This window comes from Poecilia mexicana, unplaced genomic scaffold (genome assembly GCF_051168715.1).
Source record: "Poecilia mexicana isolate PSO_F unplaced genomic scaffold, ASM5116871v1 scaffold_7, whole genome shotgun sequence".
NCBI lineage: Eukaryota > Metazoa > Chordata > Actinopteri > Cyprinodontiformes > Poeciliidae > Poecilia > Poecilia mexicana.
In genome coordinates this window covers 20,340,098-20,364,704 of record NW_028263376.1, presented here as the reverse complement: position 1 = coordinate 20,364,704, position 24,607 = coordinate 20,340,098, and the positions used below count along the sequence as shown (strand labels likewise).

Below are 24,607 nucleotides of genomic sequence, written 5' to 3'. Positions count from 1 at the left end.
CTTGGTCCGGTGGCTTCAAACAAAAGAGGACGTTGTTGCATAAGGTCTGGACAGCAAACAGAAGAGGCCACGCAGGAAGGAACTGAGCTCAGCAGTCTGGTCTCTGAACAAGGAACAATGTGAGAAAATCCAGCTTACTTTTCTGGCAAAAGGTCATGAAACTCAGTCACACTTTTAATATGCTAAAGTACTTCCTCTTTGAAGTATTTTGGAGAAGTTAACTTCAACTTTATCCAGTTTTATTTTTACAAGATGTGGATGCAATTTTCTTGAAAAAGAAAATGTGCTTTAAGTTGCAGAGCAGCTAAACAAAACTGTGGCCTATTTCACATGGAACCGGATGTCATAGAAAACAAATTAATTTTTATGCGTTCTGGTGAAATCAGGTGTATTTTAAATAATATGCTATTTAATAGTAGTTCAACCTAAATATCTGTCAACACAAATAAACTTCTTGGCACCATGTTTAAGCCCTAACAGGAAGTTGTGGTGGTTTTCAAGCGACCTGATTGGCTGACGTAGATTTTAGCTGTGCTCTACACTGCCCCCTATGGGTGTGGCATATTTAAAACAACACTCAGGAGTGGATTTGTGTGGGTTCATGTGGATGAAAACTTTTCTGATGCTAATCCAGTCTGTATGATATCAGCAGAGATATTTGGTTTTATAAAGACAACCTTGCAAAAGTATTGAAATACATTGTTTTTTTTTTTGTTGTTTTTTTTGTTTTTTTTACATTTTGGTCACATTACCATCACAAGTGTATCTTTTAAGAATTTTATGTGATAAGCGAACGTAAAATAGTGCAAAATTGTAAGTTGAAAGGAAAAAGATGCACATATTTCATATATTTTGTATTTAACCCACTTAACTCTTATACCCATAAATAAAACCCAGTGCAGCCAAATGTCACCTCCTTAATTGTATTTTAAAAACAATATAAACACAGCTATTTTATGAAAACCTCACATTTGTTTTAGAAAAATAATGAATAAATAGCATCATAAAGAGCGAGGAGCAGAGCTGACAGGTCAGGGTTATTGTTGTGATGAAGTTTGAAGCAGGATCAGGTTATAGAACAATATCCCCAACTTTCAAATAGAGCTGTGTTCAACTCATTATCTGAAAAAGGAAAGAATGATAGAGGTGCAAACATACCAAGACATGGTTTTCCATCTAAACTGACTGGTTGGGCATGGAGAGTATTGATCAGGGAAGCAGCTAAGAGGGTCATGGTAACTAGAGGAGCTATTAATTGTGCAGTCCATAAATCTAGATTTCACAGAAAGATTTATGATCTCCTACTATGTCCCAAGCAGTGGATATAATCATGTGTTTGGCTGCACTAGTCAAAGTCCAGATCTAAATCAATTATGAATCTGTATGACCTCACAATGATGCACCGTGTTGCTCAATCACATTAAAATCCCAATAAAATACAACAGCAGTCCGATAGAATAGAAAAACGTAACACAGGAAATGACAAAACAAGTATATAAAGTTAGCATGTCATCTTTAATAAATCTACTGCTGCAAGTCTGTTTTGATCCATAAATCTACAAACAGAAACAACATTCCTTTACTCCAATCAAATGTCTTCCTTTCAAACAAAAACCTAAAGCTTACAACAGAGGCTGGAAGAAAAGCAGAAAGCTTGCCAACCTGTGAGCTTTCACAGAGATTCAAGAGTTCATGCAGCTGGAAAATAACAACTCGGCATTATATTTACACACACTAATGAAAAGAGCTGTTTTGATCGTTACAAAGCAAATAAACAAAAAGGACACAGCTTTTCTATTCCATATACTTTGGATAAATAAATCATCAAGACTCATATGTACAGAAAACTGAGACGGAGAGCTAGTCTGAGCTAAACAAACCCAACGCAAACAGCACTAGTACAACAGGGCTATTATCCATGGTCACTGCATTATTTACATCAAGTTACAGCCGATGGTACGTTTGTGCTGGATGCTACCACAACACAGCTACACATTCCCATTTCCTGCTGAAGCTTGCACACAGAGCTCAGGGAGGATACAACATTTAAGATGTAAACAGAACAGCAAGTCATGAACATGCACCCGCAGAGCTCACACGTTCACAAAGGGCAGCGTCTACCGTCTTCCCCCCCTTTCACTTTCCACGGCCTGAACAGGCAGGACAAACTGCGCAAATACCATCAAGCATACTGCAAGCAGACGGAGGACACGAATGATTGACGTGGACAACATTTTTTAAGACACCTGCTGTGCACTGATACATGCAAGTCAGAGCCCTAGAAGAAGGAAAAGCACATTCAGTAAACTCCTCTTCGTTGATGTGATCGCTTAGTGTTACATTGGCTGGAGGGAAATGAATATGAGAAATATAAACATTTAGAACTTTACATATAAATTGTTTTTTTTCTTTTGTTGTTGTTCTGAGACTTAAAGAGTTAAACTTGAGTTTATAGGGGAAGGTTTGCATTATGTGACACCTTCTAATATGGTCTGGTAAATCTCAGTTTTATGTGACAAATACTGATTTTCACTCATGTCTGATTGGTTATTTTGATATGTACAATTTTGGAGCTGAAATTAATACATAATATACTTATACAGTAAATAGAAGCCTTACTAAAAGGACTCAAAATTTGGACAGCACTTCTTAACAACATCCTTCTCTGTATTTATTGTGACTTAAATTTGCATTTTGTAGCTTGATCTAGTTTGTATTGATTAACTGATTTAAGGGTTGTTATAGTTGTACCATTTGCAAGTTTATTTGATGTGACAACACCAAATAAATCACTGTGTTTTTAACAGGCCCCATGTTACAAAAAAACATAATCTGAGACAACTTAATAAAACACTGAAACCACAGGTAAACCTGCAGTATAAGTGGAAGTTGCCTTAACTGAGGCATATTTAATATTTGATCTCCCTCAGTGGTTGACCGCTTTGGGGCTTTGCATGACTCAAAATATAAGCTGCTAATGTGGAAATTTTTAGCAGAGTTAATAAGCAGAAACAAGCAAAAATATTGGTTGAAACCTGAAACAGACTGAAGTGCTTACTTACTCTAACCCGACTTTTAACATGTTCTGGCCTCAAAAATGGCAACTGTGATTATCAACGACAAGCTCATCACTATCAGTAACACAAGCTATTTAATTTTTCTTCACTTTGTATGTATTTAAACACTTAAGAAACACACTGACTAACAGAGGTTGTGTAGTATTAAATATATGGACGACTTCATGAGATACAAACTGCTGGATGTGGAAATAAACAGTTTTCTGCTACAGCTGTTCCTGCGTTTTGAAGGCAGAGTCCCTGTGTTGGACTTTGAAATGGGAATTAGGGAGAAACTTTCCTCTTTCCCAAATATTCTCTTCATTTGACCTCCACACTATTTCTCTAGTTGGGAATGGAAATGTTTGGCTTTGAGTGAAAACTGAAAGTATTGTACCATTAATCTGGTTCTTCCAACCAAACATACAATGCTAATTAATAAGAATTGGAGTTGTTTTTAATTATTTAACAAACTGAAAAAAGTCTAGTTCTACTACAGGAACAGGGATGGTACTCTCATAATAAGTTAATCTTTTTCTCTACACCTTCCCCTGGTAAAGTTGTGTAAAAATCCTTAAAATAGATTCATCTTCAATTGCAGAAGCATAATTTCCACGCTGAACGTTTGAGGAAATACACACAAGTTATAACTGCTGCAACAATTACCGGCATCCCTAACAACTGCTATAAAATAACTGTAATTGAAGCATTTTTATAAGTGCTACTTCTTTCTTTACTTGGTCCCCAATTTTCTTAGCCACTCTCCAAAAATATTAAACATAAAGGAACATGTCCACCAAGTGAAATAGAGGACATTTGTTTAACCATTAGATGACTTGAGAAGGCTTAAGTTAGAAGAAAGACATTACATTTAGAATCACAAAAAGATCTAGAGCAAGTTTGTGACTCAGTTTTTTTGTTCTGTTTCTCAAAAAACAATATATCATCGTGTTAATAGTGTTGATTTTGTTATAACTACAAAAGTTGAAATGTCTTTTGAAAGAGAAGAGCCTTAACTAAAATCTTGCACCTACTAACAGATTTAAAGCCACATATATTTCACCGTTTCCCAGATAATTAAAAATCATTTTACTGATCGTCAGTTTAGCTTGGTCTGTAAATTCATAGTGGTGCCTTTGCACTGGAAGCTGAGGTAGTACAATGTTTTGGCAGAATGCACTGAGTTTATCAAGGGCTCTTAAGATGAGGATGGAGGACAGGAATATAAAAATGATTTTTCTTTTTTCGGGTGGAAAAATAGGAGAATAAAGGCAACAGGACTAGTGCAGAACTGAGAAAATTCTTGCAAATGAACAATCATTTTACATAAAGCCTAATCACGCTGACAGATAAACACACCAAAGCACAGCACACGTTATGAACCTTCAAGGAGCAGATGTCTGCTTCGCTGCTCCTGTCTTCAAAGGATGTTTCAGATGACCATGCAGTTGATCTGACCAGGTTGGTCTCTGGTTTCTGCAGGCCAGCTGACTGACTGCCTGTGTGACCGTCTGCTTCTGTTGGCCGCCTGACCGTGTTCACAGAGAGAGTTAAGGCCAACCAGGCCCAGTTAATTCATCCTCACACTGTCGCAGTATCAAAGTCCAGACAGAGGCTCCCTCCTCCAGACGGCGGCTTAATGAAAGTTACTGACGTGACACTTGACGTCGTCCAAGCTCAGGACCGTTCCTTGGTCGGTGCTGTTGTGCTTGTGTTTCTTATTGGAGCAGCCGCACAGCTTGTATTTTATCACCTGGCAGGATTAAAAACAACAGTCTCAACTACAGTAACAGAAGAAGTTCAAAACATCCTAATGGTTGTGGGATCGTTTTCTTTTTGTGTTTCTAATACAAGCTTTATTACAAATAAAAGCAAACATTTTTCTCTATTTTTACTGGGTCTAAATAAATCAATAACAACAAATCACAGTATATAACACATTATATAAAATATTCAATAAGTAAGGACAGGAAAGGCTTTAGCTGCTCGACCTCTCTTAAACAAAGTTGGTGGAATCAACTGACTCACTCTTTGGTTACCTAGCAACAACTTGTTGAGTAACTGCCACAGCAGTAGTTTAAGATTTCGCCTCATAACTGCTTAAAAATAAAGAAAACAACAGAAAAGAGTGAAAACTGTGGATATATCCGGGAAGGTCACACCACCAGCTTGGGAATATTTCAGATAAAACAAAAAAACTAAATAATTATCGGTATCGACTTATATAAAACGTTGTCTAACGTTTGCGTGATTTGCTTTTATTTTGACCATCGGATTGTTGCATTCTTATTTAAACTTTCTCACCTCATACAGGTAGTCAAAAATCTCCAGAATACTCAGTATGCTCGCACCAATAAAGAGTCCCATCTGACCACCAATATCACCTAGAGTAAGGGAAAACATTTAATTATCCACAATACTGAACCCAAGACAGTACACAATGTCTGACAAAACGTAGAAATACCTAAAAGTCCAGCCACTTCATATGCTTTCTTCTGTTCAATAGTTTCATAATTCAGAGCCTCAAAGAAGATGTCTAAAACCAAAATGTTGTCCCTGTTGAGATAAGATGAACAAATAATGACGTAAATTTGCTTTAAATATTAAAATGTACAGCTACATTTTAAAATATTACTATATCAGCAAAACAAATATCATCAAGGAGGTAATTTTTAAAACGTAAGCTAATGGGGAAAGGGAAGATCAGAATTTATAGATGTTCATAATAGAGTATAAATTATTTTTTCCTGTTAATTTTATTCATCATGGCTTAGAGTTGAGGGAAAACTAGAAATTGGCTTCTCTGAGACTTTTGACAAATCTATATTTATAATATATTTGTGATGTATTTATTATTAAATAAGCAATAAATAAAAGAGGTGTTATGCTAAGGCCCAATATTAGGGTGAAGAATGCTGATTTGCAGCAGACTTTAGCTCTCTTCACTAGAAAGGTAAATTAAGCCACAAAAGATCATTGGTATCTAGGATATTTATGGAAAGTTGTCTGGAAGGAAAAACTGTAGCAGAAGAAGAGACACTATTAGGGGCAGTGATAAATGCAGGATTGTGATGTCCATTCAAAAGCTTTTTCAGAGAAATTGAATTTTAGGTTTTCTTAATTTCTAAGCTTTATGTTTTGTATTGTTTTAGTGAAATAAATTTTCCTTTTGACTATATTCAAATTCATTGAGATGCACCAGTATTTTCTTTTCCAGGTTTTATTAGATTTTTATTGGATCATGTCCTGTGATATGTGACCCAACGTTGGTGATTTGACCCCAATAAAGTCATGTGGAGTTTAGACTCAGATTTTGATCAAAGGCAGAAGTTGGAAGAAAGACAATAGGTTTAGTTGTTGTGACAGTTGTTTGTTAGTTGTTTGTTCTGGTTGAACAAAACGAACACAATCAGATGCTTTATTTGCATCTTAAAGAAGTGAAAACCCAAAAGAGTATTTGTAGTTTATACTTACTTAATGTACTGCTCTGTTTTGTTGTATTTCTTTGCCAGATACTTGGCCGAGGCCTTACTGGGGATCTTGACGAAGGACAGCTCCTTGCTGTACCTGGTCATGTTGCACGGCGTCTCGCACACACAGAAATCGTTGTCTTGTTCCACCAAGAAATCTGGGGGGAAGGGAGACTGACAGATTTGTTGTGCGAATGTGTGGGTGGACTGAAGAAACTCATGCTAGTAAGTGCAACAAATGGTGGGGCCTCCCTCATTCTGGTGGAAAAAAGCTAATTCTCAACACAAACCTTGCCCTCACACCTCTTGACATTTTCATATTTTGTCATGTTACAAAAACAATCTTCAATGCGTTTTAGTAGGCTATATTATTTTATGTGGTAGAGCAACATGGAAGGATAGACGATGATTTTTTAAAAGTTAGGGATAAAGTTGTGGAAATATTTAAAGCTGCAGTATGTAACTTTTATAAAAAAAAAGACAATCTGTGAAAAAAATAGAGCTCCTTCCTGTTCTCTGATTGCTATCTAGAAACAACTAATCAGGGCCATGAGGTGGGTCTTAGCGCTGTCAATCACCCTTCTGTGTGGCACTGCTCTTTAACCCTTTTCTTCCCCCTTGTTCTGAATGCTCAGGCTAGTTAGCACAGCCACATAAACGGTTTTCCTGTAACGGTAAGATGTTTCTCCACCATTAGCACACTTAGCAGGAAGTACATGAGGATGATTGACAGCGTTAAGACCCTCCTCCTGACTCTGATTGGTTGTTTTTGGTCAGATAGCATCTCAAGGTGGAGAAGGAGGAGGTTGATCTTTTCACGGATTATCTGTCTCTTATACTGTCACGACATGGTGACAGTTTTAACAAATATGTAAAAAAAACATATTTTTCATAGAAGCTAAATGCTGTAGCTTTAAAGCAACAACACAATTTATTATCTAAAAATCACACACACGTTATCCCTAAGGTGAAACATGGTGGTGGTAGAGTGATGCTATGGGACGTTTTTCTAGCATGTTACGTTCACAGACAAATTAGCTTGACTCGAACAAACAGAAGCCATTATTAAACACAAAAACAACTTGGGAAAACAACTTCATCCACTCAGTTCAATACTCCAGATTCTCACTTCCAATGTAGATTATGGCAATAATTAAGTGACGCAGTTGCAAAGGGTCAATACTAGGGCATCCCCTTTGTCATGAATGCTGTTTTAACCTAAACAATGTAATATTATCTGGAAGTCATCTGGCTAATGGCTCAAGGCTTCATGCTGACATCTAAGCGTCAAATAAATGCAAATCAGTCTGATTAAAACAATACTAATGCGTGTGTGTTGATAACTGTAGGGAAAAAAATATCCGGTATAGCACCCCCAGTAAAATGCTTAGCTCCCCCTTAGCACCTGCAGGAAAAAGATTCTGGAGCCGCCACTGGCAACAACCCATATTAATCAAGAATTTAATTGGATCCTACTATGTCATTACCATCATTCAGGAGCCCCTAGAAATGGTTGAATTGAGGCGGGTTTTCCTGCTATTGCGAGGACAATTACAAAAATAAATAGAAACAGTTTTTCTAACGTCAACATCGGACCTATGTTTTTATTCACAAACCAGTGTATGAAAAAATATTCTTGCCCATAATTTGATAGTTAGAGGGCTTAGATCGGGCCCTCCTCCTCACCATGGACCCGGTGTCTGAACAACATGGAGGCTCTGAGAGTCATTATTAGACTGAGGGCAGCCAGACTAGTTTATTTGCCAAATTATTATATTTAGCTAAATATTGTTGTTGATGGGGCACACAGATAAAAGAAATAAAAATAACAAAAATCTGAAAAATAAAAACTCAAAAAGGGCACCAGCGGTATCAAGAATAAAAGGGGCAGGGCATCAAGTCCCCTTGACCCCCTCAGCACATGCCTGTGTTTATTTATGAGGGTGTACAGGTGTTGTCCAAGTGTGCCATTCGGAGTCTCCAAATGGCACACTTGGACAACACCTGATATACAAACGTCAAATGACTAAGGGTGCGTTCACACTGCAGCCTGAAGTGACTCAATTCCGATTTTTTTGACGTAATGCGACCTGTATCCGATCTTTTCATGGCAGTGTGAACAGCACAGGTCGGATTCTTTTTCGAATCTGACCCATATCCGATACGTATCCGATTCAAATGCGACCTAACGTCCAGGTCACATTCATCCGAACTGAACGTCACTGTTTCTCAACAAATCTCACTATTCTGCGTCCTGATACGCGCAAGTGGGAAGAAAAACAACAACCATGACGGAATATATGAGGATTAAGTTGTTAATATGTTGCTCCGGCCGGATAACAACTTCAAATATGTAAGCTAAGCTCCACCGTTAGCCTCCATGTTTACTTCCGCAAACACTGAGCACTTCTTCTTTTTATGGCGGTTGGCAGAACACTGAGAACGCTGACGCTATTGCGCCCTCTACTGCGCATGCGGGACACTTTCAGGTCGTTTGCCCGTTTACACTGCAGAACGCATACAGGTCGCATTTACTGGCAGTGTGAACGGCCCCGGCAAAAAAATCGGAATTGCCAAAAAATCGGAATTGAGTCACTTCAGGCTGCAGTGTGAACGCACCCTAACTTTAACATACAGTCATCAATGAGGCTCTAATGAAAGATAATGACCAGAGGAATTCTCTGGTAGACACATTACTGACAGAGGAGATGACTTAGAATTATATAAATAAAATAGCATATCTGGGGATGGGGGGGTGTTAGCATACAGTCAGACCTCCTCCCCCTTCTTCAGTACACAGTCCATTTGTCTGCCCCCATCCGTCACCCCCCCCCACACTTCTAACAGTACGCTAAGGAGGCAGGTCCTGACTTGGTGGCAGGTCCTGTGTTCTTGTATTTGGACCGCCTCCAATTCCAGCAAATTCAAACAGACCAAATCTTGGAATTTTTGTCAATATTTCAGCAGGAAGATCTGTCTGCAGTGGGAATATTTTTGCGTTCTTCCATAAGGAGCATAGTGCATACTCTCTGATGGAGAGCGTCCTTTCAACAAGACACTTCCTGTTTCTGTCACCAGCAGGCTTAGTCTCATTAGCAGCCTGAGATAAAGCCTCATTAGGAGGCTTTATCTCAGGCTCTTCAATCATGTCCAGGTCTTCGAAGGTTAAAGATTCGATGTCTTCCAAGACTATATCACCTTCGTTCACATATGGATATTCTTTGTTTTTGTCTTGGTCCTCAAAGTGTACTGTGTCTTGGCTTTCAGTGGTTGTTAGTCCCAACTCCGAGGCCGATCCCAACTCCGAGGTTGATCCTGACTCCGAGGCCGATCCGGACTCCGAGGCCGATCCAGACTCCAAGGTCGATCCAGACTCCAAGGTCGATCCCGACTCAGAGGCCAGTTCGGACGCAGAGGCCGGTCTGGACTCAGAGGCAGGTCCGGACTCCGAGGCCGATCCCAACTCCGAGGCCAATCCCGACTCCGAGGCCGATCCGGACTCCGAGGCCGATCCGGACTCCGAGGTCGATCCCGACTCAGAGGCCAGTTCGGACGCAGAGGCCAGTCTGGACTCAGAGGCAGGTCCGGACTCCGAGGCCGATCCCGACTCCGAGGCCAATCCTGACTCCGAAGCCGATCCTGACTCCGAGGCCGATCCCGACTCAGAAGCCGGTCCGGACTCAGAGGCAGGTCCCAACCCGGAGGTAGGTCTGGACCCGGAGGCAGGTCCAAACTCAGAGCCAGGTCTGGACTCAGAGCCAGGTCCGGACTCAGAGGCAGGACCAAACTCAGAGCCAGGTCCGGACTCGAAGTCTGGACTGAACTCGTAGCCAGGTCCGGACTCTGAGGCAGGACCGAACTTGGAGCCAGGTCCGGACTTGTTGGCAGGCCCAGACTCAGAGCCAGGTCCGGAATTGGAGGCAGGACCGAACTCGGAGCCAGGTCCGGACTCTTTGGCAGGCCCGGACTCGTAGCCAGGTCCGGACTCTGAGGCAGGACCGAACTCGTAGCCAGGTCCGGACTCTGAGGCAGGACCGAACTCGGAACCAGGTCCGGACTCGTTGGCAGGCCCGGACTCGTTGGCAGGTCTGGACTCAGATGTCAGTCCTCCCTCCTCTGGCTGGGCCAAATTCAGAGGCCTAACTGAGGCTGGATGAAGCTCAACGTTTGTCCCATTCTTACAGGGTACCAGACAGTCAATGACATCTGAAGAATCTGGACAACAGAAGACATCTTGAAGGCACTTCCATGTCTCTTTTAGATAGTCTTTCTGAAGGTGAAATTTTCTAGGACGTGCCAGGGTTTGTTTGAAACATTGCATAACTTTGAAAATAACTATCGGGTTGTCACTCTTAATCATCTTAAACAGCAATTCTCTTACTACATAATCATTACCAGAGAGAAGCTGAAAGATGTCCCCGGAGAGTTTTTTGTCCATCTTGTCAAAAAATACAAAATTTATGTCTTTTACTTCTTCCCAGAGCTTTGGAGCAAGCTTCTGGTGGGCAAAGAAAGTGTACTTTATTCCGTAAGCGGCATATAAAGGTCGTTGACTGCACTTGCAAAGTAATTGCCAAAGAATTATGTCCAGCATTTTTCTTCTTTGCTCTTTGGTTCCATGTTTGAAACCCATCTGTTTCGCGTCCTTCAAAAATCGTTCAGGGTCCATGTCTGCCTGAGAATAATCCTCACTCAGGCAGTTTTCATCCGAGTACAAGTCCTCAGTTGGGAAAATCATCTTTCTGATCTTTTGTTTTGCAGATGTAAACATTTCCTTTCTATGAACAGGATTCTCAAGGTGCTGCTTGAATTTTTCCACTATAAATTTATGTCCATGTCTAAAATCAAGAAGTCCAATTAGACGTAGTCCAGAAGCAAAGTGAAATGCGTCTTTAGTAAGGCTTTGGAAAATCTGTTCAGTGAGTTCTTCTGACAACTCTGAGAGTACATCCACATCTAATTTTCCTGTTCTTCTCAACAGTAAGATCAAAATTTTATGGTGCTCGTCCTTAAATGTTTCTCTGACAAGATGCAGAGTTGGTCCGTCCGCAGATTTTTCAATCACTTTCCAAAGAAGTTCGCTCAGAAAGGTTTTTTTCCTGTCATCTTGGGGTATTTGACCAGGATGGACTTTGTTGGAGAACCTTTTTTTGATGTCTCTCCAAAAAATTGTGAGCTGTGAGCTTTTGCCACTCATCTTTTTCGAGCTGAGCTAAAACGACCAAATGTGCTACCTGACTTGTTAACTGATTTGTGTCAACTGACCAGAGAATTAACTGACCAGTTGGTCATGTCGTGGTCTCTATGACATCACAAGGTCATCCTCATGACACAGACATCATTTAAAGTCATGCTGATGACATCATTGTCAGCAGCATGGCAACTGTTGGTAGGGGTGATCATAGCATGCAGTGAGCATAGAATCTGTGGGCACTAAATACATTATTCCCACAAGTCTGAACTGGAAGTGATCTGCACAGCTTCACCAGAACAGGGGGGGGCAGGGAGCCATTGGCCCCTCCACTTTACCGCCCTACACATTTTTATTTGTTATTTGGGTTCAATCTCCTAACAGGCATAGGGCAAGTGTCAATGGGACCGCTACATCCAACCAGTTACTCAGTGAATCCACCGCTTTAACCCAGAAGGGTTTGAACATTTTGCAGTCTCATATTCAGTGCATTGGCTTATTTTGAGGGGGCAAAATGAATCGTAGCAAAAAAAGAAATAATAATAAAATAAAATACTTTTTTTTTTTTTCAAAAAAGTTACTCAGGTGGATGTAACCAGTGCTACCCACTTTTGAACATAGGCAACATCATCAATAGCCTACAGGCTACTTTTTAACAAGCTTAAGGTGCTGTATTGCTATTAGCTAGTAATCATTTAGCTAACATTACATGCATCCATCTGCATTTGAACTCAGTCGGTTAGTTTTGGGAAAAACTGTGAAAAGTTCTTTGCGTTTTGCTGCCATAACTCCAACACAGCAGCAGGTCTCCTTCGCTGCCGCACAGGTGTAAACCCAGTGCGAGCGTCTTATTGCTCATGTTGCGTTTAAAGGCGGCTCGGAGAAACAGGTCACGACGGATTAAACAGTTTTAACTGCTGATAAAAGTGACAGGAGGCACAGATATGGGAAGTGCGGAAGCCCCTACTGGATCAAAACGATACAGTCCAGTGGGGGGGCGGGGGGGCTGGCACGGCTGACTCTGTGGGCAGGCAATGCCCCCCCCAATGCCCACCCATGCCGCTGGGCCTGCTTTAGTGGGGGAAGTGAAGCTAATGAAACTTAATGGGACAACAGACGGAGATAAAACCAAAACTATCCAGGAAGAAAAGCTGTTAAAGACTGTATTATAAAACTAGAAAATGCCAGCCAAAGTGTGCCCGTCAGTTTAGACCCAGCGTTCTGCTGCTAATAATTAGCATCAATGCTAAAGAAAGCTGCAATGTATTGAACAGTATGTGGAGAGACTCAAGCATGTTGAGTAACATGGATGTATGCCATTCTGTATGTTAAAATTAGTGTATAAACTAAAATTAGCCAAAATGCTAATGTTAGCCTAAATGCTGGCAGTAGCATGTGGAGCATCACTAGCATGTTTTTTTAATTTGTCTTACTCCATTCAGTATGCTAAACATGTCTAATTAATAAGAAAATTAGCTAATAGCTAACTTTAGGGAAAAGGCTAAACAATGTCTCATAATATCTCATGCTTCGCAAGGCAGTCACTACCTTTCCCTATGTAATGCTATGGCAAGCCCCAATGACAACAACTCTGAATTCATTGTTCAAGAAAAAGAAGAAAAAGAAACAAAACCTTGTATTAAAAGTTATTTGTGTTTAGAGTAAAATCATATATCCAAATATCCTCTATCAATCCCCTCCAATCTGACTGAGCTTGATCTGTTTTGCAAAGATGAATGAGCAAATATTTCTGTCCTTAAATGTGACGAGTTTGTGAAGACATACCTCAAAAGATTTTTAGTTTAATTTGAAGCAAAAAGTTGTTCTAAAAAGTATCGACTCAGCATGGCTGAATACAAATATTTCCTGTACAGATTAGATTTTTTTTAAAATAAAGTTATCCTTCCATTTCATTTGGGTCTATCTCATAAGCAAAAAACCTAAAAACTAAAGTCAGAGTGAGAGAAAGTGCTTTGGTGGTGCATTCTGAATCCTTAAAATGCAAACATGTTCTGAAGTGCATCACTGCAGGACGGTAACCTTCCTTACCAAGAGCTGGGTCAGCACACTCTTTGTACATCTGGGGGGTGCAGAAGGACGCGTCGCCTGCAGCACAAGCAACACACACATGAATGCATTCCTCTGTTTTGCTTCTCCAAGCATCCACAGACATGTATTGATTTAACTTCAATACCGCAGATGTCCTACCAGGCATGTGCACCATGCGGCAGTTGCAGTTGTCCACCAGGTAGCGCGTCTCGCAGTCTATGCGGCAGGCGGTGATGCTGTAAGTGTCGAAGAAGTCTGAATCCATGGGCGTCACCTTACAGTCCCCCCAGGGTGGAGGAAGATATATGAGCTGTAATGACAACAAACATGTCTGGTCTTCATAAATCAAATTAAACCTTTAAAAGCTGAGGATGAAGCAGTTTGAAATATGAGGAGGATTAAATAGTAGGTAAAGGAAAGAGCAGCATGGACGAAAGATAGGCTGTAGAAATCGATTAAAAATGAAAAATCAAGAAAGTAAAACAGTAAAACAAACTGGGCTGTATTTTCTTACTACGATTAATACCATGTTGTGTCATTCTTTCTTATACATAATCTCAGGTTATCTGATGAAAAATAAGGCAACATTTTGTTGTAATTGACACATACATTTCTATTAAATGCTGCTAGTTAGTTTATTACTTATTTTCAAGTGGAAAAACTAAAAAGATGAGATGCTTTGGATGCAGTCAAGAAAAACATCAAATCAAAAAAATCAAACCGACTATTTTTGCATCGATTTTCCTATATTTTTTGTTTCTCATAGTCAAACAATTTCTGACTATGACTTTGGGAACTGCCAGCACGTACTGACCGGCAGGACAGAATTACCAATATTTCAAAATTATTTATCATAAGTTTGAAATATTGGTATTTATCATTAACATGTTTTTATTTGGTAAAAGTGTTAAAGCTGAACTTTGCAGGCAGGAAAGTGTATGCAGCTTAGTACTTCATTAAATAAATTATACCTTCTTTGTTGTTGGGATTTTGACTCAAAAACTGATAAAACACAAAGAATTAAAAATGATGTCTGATTTTATAATTGATTTTTGAAGATAAAAGTCTTGTGTCTCTTCAGTTTGTTTGGTGTGTTTAAATAGGCTGGAATCAAACTGTTTGATTGGTAGAGGACTGATATGCTCCAGATATTGGTCGCCCATTACATCACCCCAAAGATTTAGGAATATTATCAACATCATGACCTGCACTGTATAGTAACAGATGGTTCTTTAAGCTGCAATTTTTAAAAAAAAGACTTCAGTATCTGTTTCCTGCATACTCTGGTGCACATAACTTCATTTTACATGGCAAAAGGTGAAAAAAGGAGGCAGAAATCTACGTTCCAGACTCTAGAGTTCGTACCCGCTGTTCCTGGCAGGACACAAACGTCTGGAATCCGGGTGAAACACCAAATCCGAGCTGGTCGATGAAGGACGGCTCCTCCTGACTGTGTATCTGAACTTTGATCCCAGCTTCAAAGGAAGTCTCATCTGAGGGGAGACAAAGGTGAAGAGAGTGTGAGATAACTGATAAGAGATAGAAAAAAGGAGTAAGTTTACACCAAAGACTTTTTTACTAGAGAAAACTTTGAAATTTTCTAGAAAAACAACACATTTCTAAGGTTTAAAAGTTGAAAATTACTGGAAAAACAGACATTTTGAGATTAGCCTCAGAAAATTCCTAGAAAAAACAAGGAAATGTTTGAGTCTGAAATGTTGAAAACTTTCTTTAAAAAAACTTAAGATTAATTAAGACATTTTCTGGAAAATCAAGAAAATTCAAGGGTTCAAAAGCCAGAAATTTGCAAGGAAAAAAAATCTACAATTTTTAGATTAATCTTAGAAAAACAAGGACATTTTGGAGTTTGAAAAGTTGAGAAGTTTCTAGAAAAATGTCAGAAATTTTGGCATTAATCTTAGAAATGTTCTAGAAAAAACTAGGAATTTTTTGAGTTGAAAATGTGAACGTTTGCTATAGAAACAACTCAGAAATTTTGAGATTCATTTCAGAAATTTTCTAGAAAAAAAACAATGAAGTTTGAAACTTTTGAATCATCAAACATTTCTGAGTTTTGAAGCCAAGAAATAAAAAAAATATATAATCTTGTTTTTTCTAGAAAATTTCTGAGATTAATCTACAAATTTCTGTGTTTTTTGGCAGAAATCTTTTTTGTCCTATGATTCTTTCACGCTAACCGAGGCGCTGACATGAACCCTTTTGCCTGCGCACACACACACACACACACGCACACACACACACACACACACACACACACACACACACACACACACACACACACACACACACAAGGGTCTCTGACCTGTTTCTCCCCAGACTGGCAGGTATTCATCCTGCTGGATGTCCAGCATGAGCTCCAGTCCGTTTCCCATGCCGCCCTTGGTGGTGATGAGCGGAGGACTCCCATCTCCACCGGCGTTGAAGGTGTAGCATTTCCCGTAGCGAGTGAAGACCTAAAGTGACACAAAGGAAGTTCAGAAATGACATGTCATGCTTTTCCACTAGGGGTCAGTGTTGCACTCACTTTCTGGGGTTTATGTGTGAATGCGTTTAGGTGTTGGTGATAACATGTACATGTATTTGACAGATAAAGCATGACAGAAACAGAGAGAGGAAAAACTGGGGGAGAAAGAGGAGCAGGAGGAAGAAAATGGTAAAAAGAAGGATTTTTTCCCCCCATGGCTGTGTAAGTTACACAATCAGCCCAGTGAGGTGATGGAGACTGGCAGTCTGGCGATTTAACATTCCCTCGCTCGCTCTTTATGGCACTTATAATGGACCTGATGTTACCATGGAGACCAAGCATCCCAGCCAGGAAGAATGCTGCTTTAATTTTCAAGGAAAGCTGAGAGACAGATGTTAAATCGGGCTTCTGTGAAATACGAACAGCACCCAGTTTAAACCAAACAATATCAAGCAGTGAAGGACTCTTGCATTAGACCGTTAAGTGCTGCGTGAGTCACATAAACCAAGGCAGGGAACGACGGAGAGTTGGGATGCAAAGTGAAGAAGACAGAGCGATAGCGGGAGTTTAGCCTCTGATGCTCGGAGCAAGCTTTTGTTCGCCATTTTTTTTTGCCACAGACTGACATATCTATGATTAGAGGGAGCAAGCCAAACAAGTAATTGCCGAGAAAGAGTTTGGATCTCGCTGCAGGCAGTTTAAACATTTGGGGCCATCTATCATGAAAAGTCAGCGAGGGACTGCTGCTGGTTGCAGCAGACGCAGACATCAATCTGAGGTGGAGAAAAACATTCAGCGCTGAAAAGGCGATGGGAAGGCACATTAGGCCTCGGTATTTACTTTGTTTTTCAAGTGCTGCACACTGAAAATATGCAAAAATGAAAATGTGGAGGGAGCACAAGTGCAGGACTGGGAGTAATTGGAGTTTATGTGTTTTCTGTGTCTTTTGAAAGCATCACAAAAATATTCACACCCAGCTCGAAATGGGTTCAAACGGCTGAGTGCAGCAATTTTCACAGCAATTACAAAATGTGGTTTTAGCTCCGAGTGCAAGTCTCCAAAATGACGCCATAAATGCACCAAGCTCAATGGTGAAGCTGAAAGTGTTTCATTTGCTGCACATTTGTAGTTTTCATGCTGCAAGGTGCAATTATACATAAAAAAGATACATCTAAATTTGTATATCTTCTAAATGTTTGACTTCGCCTCACTGCAAGTGCCATCATTATGTCGATTTAATGAGAAGCTGGTTGGATGCTGATAAGAAAGATGACCAAGGGAATTTAACATGTTAATACAAACTGCAAATTAACATCTTCACAAAGCAACATAAGCTCCTCCAGTGTTTGCATCAGTTGTTTGCTTTATTATTTCTGCACGATTTATTAAGCACATTGCACGAAACGCACACAGTGGCAGTTTGGCTCATTAAGTCCAATGGGAGAAATTTACAGATATTTCTGTGTTAGGTTGCAGTTCTTCAGCCACAAACTAAGTAAAAATCATTTATTAATATTTTAAGTTCGATAAAAGCTTTTATTATCAAGACAAGCTGCTTTAAACTAAGAAGCATCTGCATAAATCACTTATTGATTCAGTCAGATGTTCTGGTTCAGGTCCAGTTCTCTCTTATATCAAAATGTGCCAGATTATAACAATTGTTCAAACTAATAATATAAATATATTGAGGACTACTAATTTATAATTATGTCAGAATAAAAAAGTTAGTGTGTGATTGGATTCACAATCCTCCAAGAAAACACAGTAATTTACATAAATTTTTAAAAAAGATTTCCCCATTAAATATGTAATATTTCATTTAAATATTGAACATTTCTGGAATAAGTTTTGCACACTTTGCATATTAGTTCCTACAAATATTGCGGTGCATTTTCCTCCACTTATTTCAACACAATCTCTCAGGAAATCATTCTGTCACCACTGACAGTCACTCTGGTAGCCTATTTTATAATTTCAGAACAATTTTTATTCTGTGAGATCACGCTATTTATTAAACAAAGCAACCAACTAACACAAAATACGCAAATTTGAAATTTAGGATTCAAAAACTGCTAGACTTTTTGGATCGAAAAGACTTATTTTGTCCAAATGAAGAACAAAAAGGACAAAAAAAGACGTCCGTATTCGACTATCTGGCATACCCGTCAATCCAGCATACTTCATGGTAATGCGCATGCGCACATCGATGTTACGTCACATACTGCTTACCGCCGATCCAGCAAGATTTGTAGTACCGTAATTCCGCCACATGTTGCGCTGTCTGAAAAATTCCAGCAGTTTCTGAAAGGGGAGATGTTGCGCTTTCCAGCCAATATAGGGTTATTACGGTAATATACCGAAGTGTCTTTTAACAGACTGTAAATTGTGAAAGTAGCTTCCTAGATGTTGAAAGTTCCAGTTGTTATGGATAAATGGGCAAATATATTTACTCACAGGACATTTAAAGAACTGCGTGCAATTAAAATAAGCAAAAATATCCAAGCGGACTTTTTAAATTTAGGACATAAAGGGTTTTAAATAACGATTAAGAAACCGGTTTGGGATTCCCATCTCAGTGCTGTGTGAGGAAAAACAACAGGCAAAATAAAATATCGCCGTCTGACAGTTTGAAAGCGTAATGTTGCTGTGGTTTGGTGTGGAAGAAAATGTAGGTGTCAAATGTTTCTGGAGTGAAAGGAATGAGTCTGAGCTGATGGGAGCCTGGAGAAGACCAGAAATTGGAGAACACTGTTGGCAGGCACTGAAATTCAGTATGAATAGATTTCTGTCTGGAGCTCATGAACTGCCAGGATGCGTTGTAAAATGACAAAAACTATTTTTCAGCCAGGTATTGTTTGAGAGTCTTTAAGTCACAAACCTGCCAAGAGGAGAGACGCCACAATGTAAATATTCGAGGTTAGTTATTATTGGTCCCAAACAATCCCAGCAGTCAGATGATTTATGCTGTGTTGGCATTTGTGGACGTCACGTGTTCGTCATTTGTGGTTTGTTGCATCTACTAAACAATAAGTTATTTGCAACACAAGACACATTACATAAAATAAAACATTTTGCAGAGTTAATCCTCACTGGTCAAAGCTGAATATTTAGAAGAAATATGTTCAGTAACTCTGAGGTTGTTGAAATATTTCAGTGTTGATTGGCTGACTGACGCTGCTGCCTTTTGAGTTTAAAGTCTCTTCATGAAAAACCGTCTTCCTTTTCTTTTCCTCTTCTCTCTGCTGGAGTTGGCGCTCTCTACACACTCATTTTCACCTATTGATCACACAGCCTGATGGCTGGCTCAACATCTGTAAAAGAGGAAGGACTCTGTCCTTTCTCCTGCAGTCGGAGGAAAAATGCGTTGACCGGCACGGCATAAACAAATCAATCATTGTATAAATGTTAAATGGTGCATATGAGAGGTGCATAATGTTCTCCAGCAGTGTGATCGATCCACAGATGTGAGTTTATTTCAGGCGACACTCGGCCTCAGCTGTAGGCTGCACCAAAACAAAGTCTATGGAGCTTTTCTGCACAATAAAAATGGTTTTCAGCACCAGAATAAAAAAAAAAGTTATTTATTTCAATCTGAAGAACGTAGAAACTACAAATCAATCCTTCCTGACATTCTGTAATTAATTATCTTCTATACTTCAAACAGACTGTAATGTTTGTAGCTTTCTGATCTATAAAACTGTCACTCACCTGTAATTTTTCATGCATTGAAAAGCTCTCAACAGAGCTCGGCGGTAATAAGTCATTATGCACATAATTATGTATATCTGTTTTATATACGCATGTCAGGTTTTCAAAGAATCTCTAAAAGGCTAATCCTTGCACTTTGCCATCCATTTGGCAAGGTCTTAATACAGCCTTCCAATCTGCGACTGGCTAAAAGACGTCTCAGAAGGCTACGTTCAGTCCATTAGCGCTCTCCTGTTTAATAGGGGCGGTTTTAAAGACTTGAAAGCTGTCTCGGTGAAGTGCAAACACTTTCACTGTTATTAAGCTGTATTCTTCAACACCTACCGCTGGGAAAGGCAAGCAAGGAGCAGTCAGCAGTGACCAGAGCGACAATAAAAGCTAAAGAGCGTTACAAAAGCAAAACAGAACAAAATCAATCAGGATTTCAGCTTAAGGAATACAAAATAGCAAAACATTTCTGCTTTTCTTCATGTGTATGAAGCTTCTCAGACATTTTTTTTAGGCTGCTAGCTTGCTGCCAGCTGTTTGCTAGTGTTAGCATGCTAACACAGCATGTTGAAATGTTTATGCACAGCATTTATTTTAATGTATTACGGTAGTTACACGTCCACTGCTAATGGGAGCATGTCTGAAGGATTTGGTTGCACGGCAAAATAAAATATTTATGGGGACATCATAAATCAGAGACTATGAGATTATTGTCCTCTTGTTCTGCATAAAATATGCAAATACACTGGTCTCACTTTTTACTTCTCTGTTTGTTAACTTCTAGATGGTGAAAAATGGATTGCCAGAAACAAAAATGCCCTCGATTTGCAAAGGTGTGATGATTTTGTTAGTGTGATGTTTTTGTTGTCTCTCTGCGATGTCTCTTAGAGAAAACACTGGTTTGGGCCCACAGGGCTTGAAATGTCGAACCTTTTCTCTTTTTGTTTGTGTCCACAGCGGTTTTCACGTAAGTTTAAGATGCATTTCCTCTACTATGTTAATCGTATTCCTGCTTTTTCTGTCACCATTACATTTTTATCTGAAGTCAACAGTTGCTTCTCATACAAAAATAACTAAGTAGAAAAATTGACCTCAAATTTGGTTTCAGTGCCAAAAGTAGCTACAATTTTTCACATTTTGTCATCTTATAGCCACAACGTTTGTTAGGTTTCATCTGGTGGACCAAGTTGTACATAACATATTAAAATCTGATGTTGCTGCTGAATCAATTCAAACTATTTTTTACTTCAATTGCAGCTGCAGCTCTACACACGTGCAAAGATTGAATTTTTTGGTACATTTTTCCTCGCAAAATAGCTTAAGCTCAGACAGATTGGATAAAGAGCCTCTGTGTGAACATAAGTTTTCAAGCCACCACAGACTTAACTGGATTTGAAACTGAACTGGGTCATTCTAACACATTTATACGCTTTAATTTAAGACCCTCCACTGAATCTCTGGCTGTACAGAGTTATTATCCAGTTGGGAGGTGAACTTCTGCACCATCCTGAAGTCTTTCTCAACTAGCACCAGTTTCCTGGCCTATGATGAAAAATGCGCCTTCTGTTATGGTGAAGGTAGGTTTTAAATGAGGGTAGTGATTGGTAATTTTCCACCAGACTTTACATGTAAAACAAAAGTTAATGGTTTCTTCTTCTACATGGTTACCGTACCATGGCTTCTGTCTTTCTTTCAGCCACAAGTTATTTTTTTAAAATCCAACTGGAACAACTGAAATAAATACTTTTCAATCAAATCTACGGCATCTTAGTCATCTCTAACAACACAAAAAGAGACGAAATATCTGGCATTAAAAGGAGTTCATGCATATACTTCTGAAAATAATGCAAACAGATGTTTTTTTAGAGATGGGAGATATACACTGTAAAAAAAAAACATCTCTAATTTGTAAAATACGGCAGCTGTGATTCCCAGAATCTTACCGTATACCGTATATACAGGTTTTATATATTTATACGGTAAAATTCTGGCAATAACAGCTGCTGGTATTTTACCGTAAATTAGAGATGTGTGTTTTTTTTTAATTATTTTTACAGTGTACTCTATTGTCACACTGTAAAACATTTGAAGGTGGTTTAACTTGAAAATGAAAGTCCACCTGCTGCCTTAAAAATGCAATTAAAGTCAACAATTAAATTATTTTGGTTTTAACTCAGAAATTAAAGTTCATGAAGTTGATTAAGTAACAAACACAAGTTGTCTAAACTTTGTTTTTTAAGTTCATTAATCTTGAATTGTGAGTTTCAACTTAATGCTGCAATTTAAACCACTTAAGTATTTCAGTATATTCAAGGGAAAAAAAAACTGCCTTCACCTGGTTAAAGAGCCACATTTCTCTTTTATTTTACTCACAATATCAGGTTAATATAAATACTTATTTTACTTTAGAATAATTTAAATTCTTTTTTCAAATTGCATAAACAAATTTGAGTTTTATTAAACATCACAATGAATTCTGCTCAAAAACATTTAGTGTAAAATGGACATTATCCTCAAGCATTAAAATAAACATTTGCCTTAATAACAAAAGAATCAGATCAACGTAACGCACTTCCATCTCAGGATACAAAAACAAGCCGCTAAGAATTCTGGGAAATAGTTCCGACTCCTGTCTTTATCTTCTTTTAGTTTTTTTTTAAGTGCTAACCTAAAAACTTGAGTTCATTTCACTCTTGGAGGTTTAACAAAATGAATAAAAAGTTAAACTTTCTGCTGTAAGTTTATCTTTCACAAACTCACACATTTAAAAGTTCAAAATCTAAAACTCGCTAAATTTATTTGACTTAAAGTGTAGGAGACAGCAGACACAACTAAATGCAGCTCAGATGTTTTACAGTGCAGGCAGTGAGTACATTTTAACCTTCAGGTTGGTCTGCAGGCCTCACTAAATATCAGTCTGTTGCACTTTGCATGCATAATAGAAACTTGTCCTTAACTTAATCCTCTCTGCAAATATGACATTGAGAAAAATCTTTAAAATATGCATTTTTACCTTTGGAGTGGTCAACCCCACCAGCTCATCCAAATAATTTTTATTCTTTGATTTACCTTAGAAAGCACTGTGTAGTAAATTTAGCATTCTGTGTCTCTGTAATATTCAGCAGGCGGTTTTGAAGGCCGCCTCATTGTGATCGCTCATGTTACCAGAACAAAGATGGAAATAAATAAAAGCCTCAGAGCAAAACCACACGCTCCTCCTCCGCCATTAGGGCCTGGATGAATAGCTGACTCACCAGACTAATAGCCAGGTGGAACCGAAAGCCGCTCCAAAGGGAGAATAAAATATGTGCACAGGATGTTTGTGTTTTCCTGTCTTAATAATGACAAGACTATGCAATATTTTCAGTGTCAGAGTAACCCTGAGTCACTATCTGTCAAAATAAAGAAGCTAAAGAGCTGATAAAAATACAAACTGTGTGATTTAATTAAAGCGCGAAATAAAACTTTCTTTGGGCATCTTAGAGGGGTAAGAAGAGATTTCCTAACAAGCTGCTTCTCTTCGACTTGCTGTGACCAATCAAAGGAGGGTTTTCACAAAGAGTGTGTCTGATGAGAGGGACACTCCACCTCACAAACACACCAAATGGGCTCTGTGGCTTCATTTGCTGCTCCATGTTTCCTGACCCTGTTTAAGTTTCTGTATTTCCACAGATGGGCAGCCGGAGAAGCTGCACCAGGGTCAGACTGAAAGTGTCGTAAGAAGACATTTTATTCAAATATGCATTTAGGTATGAGACTAATGGGCTGAAAGCCTGCAGTGACTCAATCTAATGCATTTTATGAAAACTGTGCTGTACTTTGAAGTGAGATCAAAGGAGACGGGAAGGTATTCTCACAAAAGTAATGTTTTAAACAGACAAAGAGAGCAGATCTGTGTCCTTTTCTATTGAAATGCTTTGCTTTGTGGAGACCAAAATCAGATTAAAACATTTTAATCTAAAGGATGGGAAAGATGCTGTGATGTTAAAGCTCTCCATAAGCTTCTTTAATAGACTTCTGTTAAAATTATGTGGTAAAAAATAAACCAGGAGGATTTATTTCATTTTTTTTACACTATTAACATGATCTAAACAGTAAGTTAGCAAAAAAATACTTTGCTAAAATTGATTTTGGTTCAATTTCAGTGTTCAGTTATGTTGATGCCTCATTTATCTTTGTTTCATTTTCACTTCTGTACTTGTTAAATGTCACATTATATTTGGAAACTGATTTAAAATGAAAATTTTTAATAATTTCTTTGCGCACACCATGAAAACTACTGATTAGGAGGCCTAAAGAAAACAGTACAGTACATGTACCTCTGTTTAGTTTATAATCCAAATAATTATTCAGTGGAATATTTAGTAACTACAACAAATGATAATATTAAAAACCACAATTTCTATGGAGTAAACTCTAATCCAGGGTAATTTACACTCTGCTCCTAACCACTTCTGTCTGAATTTGCCTGAAATTTGAAGTTTTAAATTAAATACTTTGTATACAGAAACAGATAAAATCTTGGAAAAAATAGTAAGGAATTCCAAAAGCCAAAACTATTTGCAGAATTTATCGTTCAGACATCGCCCCCGTCACAAGCGCCTAAGCAATGCCTGCTTGTTTTCACCAGCAGGAAGACCCGCCATCGCCGCCGCCGCCT

The 24,607-nt window shown here is 38.8% G+C and overlaps 1 protein-coding gene across 1 annotated transcript in view; it reads right to left on the bottom strand.

Annotated features, from left to right (window-relative positions):
* Window positions 1–1,498: 1,498 nt before the first annotated feature.
* The window catches only part of LOC106914727 (acid-sensing ion channel 1A-like), a 76,130-nt gene continuing 53,021 nt past the window's right edge, over window positions 1,499–24,607 (bottom strand). Inside the window, exons 4-11 of the mRNA XM_014981724.2 lie at window positions 16,090–16,240; window positions 15,132–15,259; window positions 13,926–14,076; window positions 13,767–13,823; window positions 6,531–6,684; window positions 5,521–5,612; window positions 5,361–5,440; window positions 1,499–4,809 (exon numbers count right to left, since the gene is read on the bottom strand). Coding sequence (XP_014837210.1) covers window positions 4,693–4,809; window positions 5,361–5,440; window positions 5,521–5,612; window positions 6,531–6,684; window positions 13,767–13,823; window positions 13,926–14,076; window positions 15,132–15,259; window positions 16,090–16,240 — 930 coding nt within the window. The 3' untranslated portion in view covers window positions 1,499–4,692. The remainder of the gene's footprint in view (window positions 4,810–5,360; window positions 5,441–5,520; window positions 5,613–6,530; window positions 6,685–13,766; window positions 13,824–13,925; window positions 14,077–15,131; window positions 15,260–16,089; window positions 16,241–24,607) is intronic.